Source organism: Urtica dioica, chromosome 11, assembly GCF_054948205.1.
Source record: "Urtica dioica subsp. dioica isolate 48M chromosome 11, U.dioica_male_clone48M_v1_H2, whole genome shotgun sequence".
NCBI classification, from domain to species: Eukaryota; Viridiplantae; Streptophyta; class Magnoliopsida; order Rosales; family Urticaceae; genus Urtica; species Urtica dioica.
This window is the reverse complement of record NC_142766.1, coordinates 14,934,859-14,938,911: the sequence shown is the minus strand read 5'-3', so window position 1 is coordinate 14,938,911 and position 4,053 is coordinate 14,934,859. Positions and strand designations below refer to the sequence as shown.

Genomic DNA, 4,053 nt, shown 5'->3' with positions numbered 1-4,053 from the left:
TACAGAACGAAATGACAGAGAAGAACGAGACAGAAGTCAGAATCGTATTTCTTGCTTCACCACCGGCAGCCAATAATGGCGGCTCTCATCATCTCACTGTCGTTGGGATTTTTTTGTTTTTTTTTTTGGGCGATATGATTGGGAACTATTAAAATGAATTTTACGGTTTTTTTTCCTTTACATTTTTTGTTTAAATGAATGACCTTCTCTGGAATAATCAACGTATGAGAGACATACACGTGTATGTCACTGAGACATGCAATTGGGCCGGGCCGCCCGCGGGCCACCGAGCCCGACCCTTATTTTAATTGGTTTTGGGTCGGCCCAGCCCGGATTAAAGAAGGGCCGAGCCGGCCCGGTTTTTAAACTGGTCCTGGTTTGGCTTTCGTTTTAGGCCCAAAATCCGAGCCTGACCCAAAGCCCTTGAAAAGCACAGAACCGGCACGGACCAAGCACGGCCCAGGCACAAACCTGTTTGAGGCCCAATTTTTTTTTATTCTGTAAATATATAATATTCTAGCTCCTAATGTTTAATTGTCTAAATCGTTCATTTTGTATGTAATATTCTCTATATAAAGTCAATAGATTTATTTGATACTGTTGTACGTCTTTATTTATCAAATTGAGAACTACGAGTGAGATCTGGTTTATTACTTTCATGGATTTTTGGAAATATTTTGCAAAGGCACAAAAGTATTATCAGGTGTATACTATTTGGAAGTATTATCTGATTCATAATTCGAGACATCATTCGTCGTCATCATCTTCTCAAATAACATCATCTTCCAAGCTTGTGAAATATTTGGAAACTTAATTTTACACAGAAAATCCAGACGAATTGGATATTCTAGAATGGTGGAAAAACAAACAATGGTGTTTTTCGACACTGTCCTTAATTGCCCGAGACATTCTTGCTACTCCGGTATTAAGTGTTGCATCAGAGTAAGAATTTAGTGTAAGCAACCATGTTCTCGACGACAGAAGATCAACAATGAGTCCAGATATTCTAGAAGGCCTAATGTGTTTTAAAGGATTGGGAGAATGCAAGAAAGCGAAAACAAAACAATTATAAAGACTCGATTACGACGTACTTTACAAACCGTACTCTTTTCCTTCACTAAGTTTTTATCCCGATCTTCTGTGTTTTACTTACAAAAGTTTTTAATGAAGGAGTATTGTCATTCTTTTTATATTTATGAAATAAATTTTTTTTGGGGAATTTTGTTTTTATAATTTATCAATGTTTTATATAAAAAAAAATACAAATCAATCTCAATCTCAAAATAGGCCCTTAAGCAGCCAAAATAATTTAAAAACAAATAGCCCAAAACAACACCTTTAAAAAAAAGCCCAAAATAGCTCAAAACAGGCCCAAGACCAAACTTGAACCAAGCCCATGACCAAGCCCAGACCCGGCCAAGGACCAGGCCCGGCCCGTGAACCAGAGGGCCTTGTGCCTGAGCTCGGGCTGGTCCTGATGATTCTCTACTTTGGGTTGGGCCGACCCGGGCCCCTTCATTATTGGGCCGGGTTGGGCCTAGGCCCGGGCCTGCTAAGGGCCTCATTTTTTTCCACAAAAATATGACAGTTTGGCACCCCAGTACTTGATCCGACTTGTATCGGAGGCCTCAAGAGTTGCCCATTTTTGCTCTGAGAAGTCCGGAGAAATGGAAGCACGTCCAACAGCTGAGCATGTTCATCGAGGACGAGCTGCACTCGATCCGCGGACCCACGCCGGAGGTGGTGGCGTCGAGGATGAGATACATAACCAGTTAGCTGAAGAACAAGATCAAGATCCGCATAGTGGCGCTGCCCAGGATGAAGACGAGGATGAGGCCGGGCTGAATGTGACGCTCAGAAGGTTTCTGAAAGAGGGCAGCCCGAGCCGTGAGATCCTCAACACCGACCTCGTGAAGAACAACGACCTCCTGGCTTAGCCATGAACCAGACCGACCGCCGGCTCGTGGAGGAGCTCTTTGCGGATGGGCATGACAGGAAAAGCGGATGTTCCTACTCGGACGAGGGCAGCCCCTTGTCTCTGCACGAGAACACCGTCATCGAGGACAACACGAACCTCTCGGCCTCCAACCTCGGCCTCATTGCCACCACCCGGCGCTTCAGTTCGCCCCTGAAGGTAATTTATTTTTTAAAACTAAAATTTTTTTTTATTCTAATTTAAATATTTTTATTTTTGAATTAATATTTATTTATTTGAAAATTAAAAGTTTTTTTTTTCATTTGTAAATTAATATTTATTTTATTTTTAAAATTAGTGTTTATTTTTTAAAATTAAATACTTTTCACATGTTTTAAAATTATTGTTTATTTTTTTAAAATTAAATACTTAACACATGTTTATTTTTTAGATATTAAATAATTGAATTTATTGGTATAAATTCCTACTTGATAATTTTTTTTACAGGTTCGCACATGGTTCTGTTTCTGGGTGATGATGTCGTTTCTTGGCATCGCATCCAGTGACAAGAATGCGACGAAGATCTATTCAAATAGTATGGACAAAGATACGGTGGCATTGGTCGTGGCGGCAATTCTCTTTTGTATACTAATTATGACATGGTTGTGGTGGAGAGAGCATGGTGACGATGGAGGTAAATTAGCATCTACCTTCCCCATTGTGCACTTTTGTGCGAATGAAGAGGCGGCGAATACAGAAGAATGCGCCATCTGCATCACCGAATTCGTCGAGGGGGAAGAGCTTCGTAGCTTCCCCCAATGCAACCACATCTTCCATTTTGACTGCATCAACAAGTGGGTCAAGATAAAGAGCCAGCGTTCTTGTCCCATATGCAGAAGGTGTGTTTAGTATGTATATATATTTGTACTTTTATCGCTTTATGTAATTCTAAATTTAAAACAATTAAAAATAAAAATAAATAAAATTAGTTATAAATAAACAACCACTACTATATAGTGTAGATTTAAAGACATGAAATTTAAGATATTCTTCAAATCGCACGACTTAAAAAGTCCAAATTATCAAATTGCATTGCAAGTCGTTTCTGAAACGACTCTAATAAACTTTTTAAGTCACTAGAATAACAACTTAAAAAATATCTACATTAATATTTTGAGACAATAAAAAAATCAAATAGTTATATATTCTTAAGACGTCGACTCTAAAAGATAATATTGAGTATTATTTTTGTAAAGGACTTTATAACATCTACATAGATTTAATTTATTTACTTTTAGGTCATTTTATAAACCTGTCGAATATGTTTATGTTGAGATAAGTATTTTTATAAAATATTTTGACACGTGTTCTTTGGTTTATTTTTTTGTTATAAAAAGCTCTCTTTAATATTAGTCTAATATTAACGTAAACTCCACGTCTATTTTTATGAAGTTTTAAAAATGTCTTCGAAGTGAATTGCCTTTGCTCCTGCTAACCCAAAGAAGTTAAATAGACATTGTTTGGAAATCAATGACAACTGCAGTTTAATGACAATATTGAGCATTTGGATAGAGCAATTACTTACTAAGCATTTGGATAGAGCAACAATAAGAAAGACTCTAATTAGAGGCTCATTCCGATGGTGAAATCAAATATGGGGTTTTCTTTTCCATGCAATTCCAAACTCCGAGTCGCCAACCTTGATGATCACCTTCATATGTCTATAAGTTTGTGCTTACCTACTTGGGAAACCCGCTCTTCTCTCCCAGAAGTCGAACAGATCAGTTAGACCACATTAAAAAGCCACCTATTTCACCACTCAGTTACTCTTTCTCTCCCTATTTCACCACTCAGTTACTCTTTCTCTCCCTATTTCACTCAAGTTCACTCACCACCTAGCTCGCTCCGAATTAGAATGCCTCTCGCCAAATCGCCGACCTCGCCCGGGCTAACTCGCTCACCGGTAAGTTTTCTCGATTCAAATCTCGGATCTCTCTCCCCTTTTGTTTTTTAATCTTTCTCTGACTTGATCTCTATCTCTCTCGCCTTCATCACCCTTTGTGTTCGTGTGTGTGTTGTATCCCTTGTGTATATTCATGTCTTTGTGTCCTTGTCAGTGTGTATGTGTCCTTGTTCGT

General features: G+C 38.5%; 1 protein-coding gene across 1 annotated transcript; it reads left to right on the top strand.

Moving 5' to 3' along the window:
- The first annotated feature begins 1,939 nt into the window (after positions 1-1,939).
- LOC149381539 (RING-H2 finger protein ATL79-like) lies at positions 1,940-2,824 on the top strand. Its single transcript, XM_089601378.1, has 2 exons — positions 1,940-2,134; positions 2,423-2,824. Exons 1-2 carry the CDS (start codon positions 1,940-1,942, stop codon positions 2,822-2,824), a joined length of 597 nt encoding a protein of 198 aa, XP_089457504.1.
- The last annotated feature ends 1,229 nt before the right edge of the window (positions 2,825-4,053 follow it).

What these genes read in the sequence shown, in the direction of transcription:
- LOC149381539 (XM_089601378.1), top strand. Translation starts at nt 1,940, where the DNA reads ATGAACCAGACCGACCGCCGGCTCGTGGAGGAGCTCTTTGCGGATGGG. An exon ending in GCTTCAGTTCGCCCCTGAAG is followed by an intron (nt 2,135 to 2,422) that starts GTAATTTATTTT and finishes TTTTTTTTACAG; the next exon opens with GTTCGCACATGGTTCTGTTT.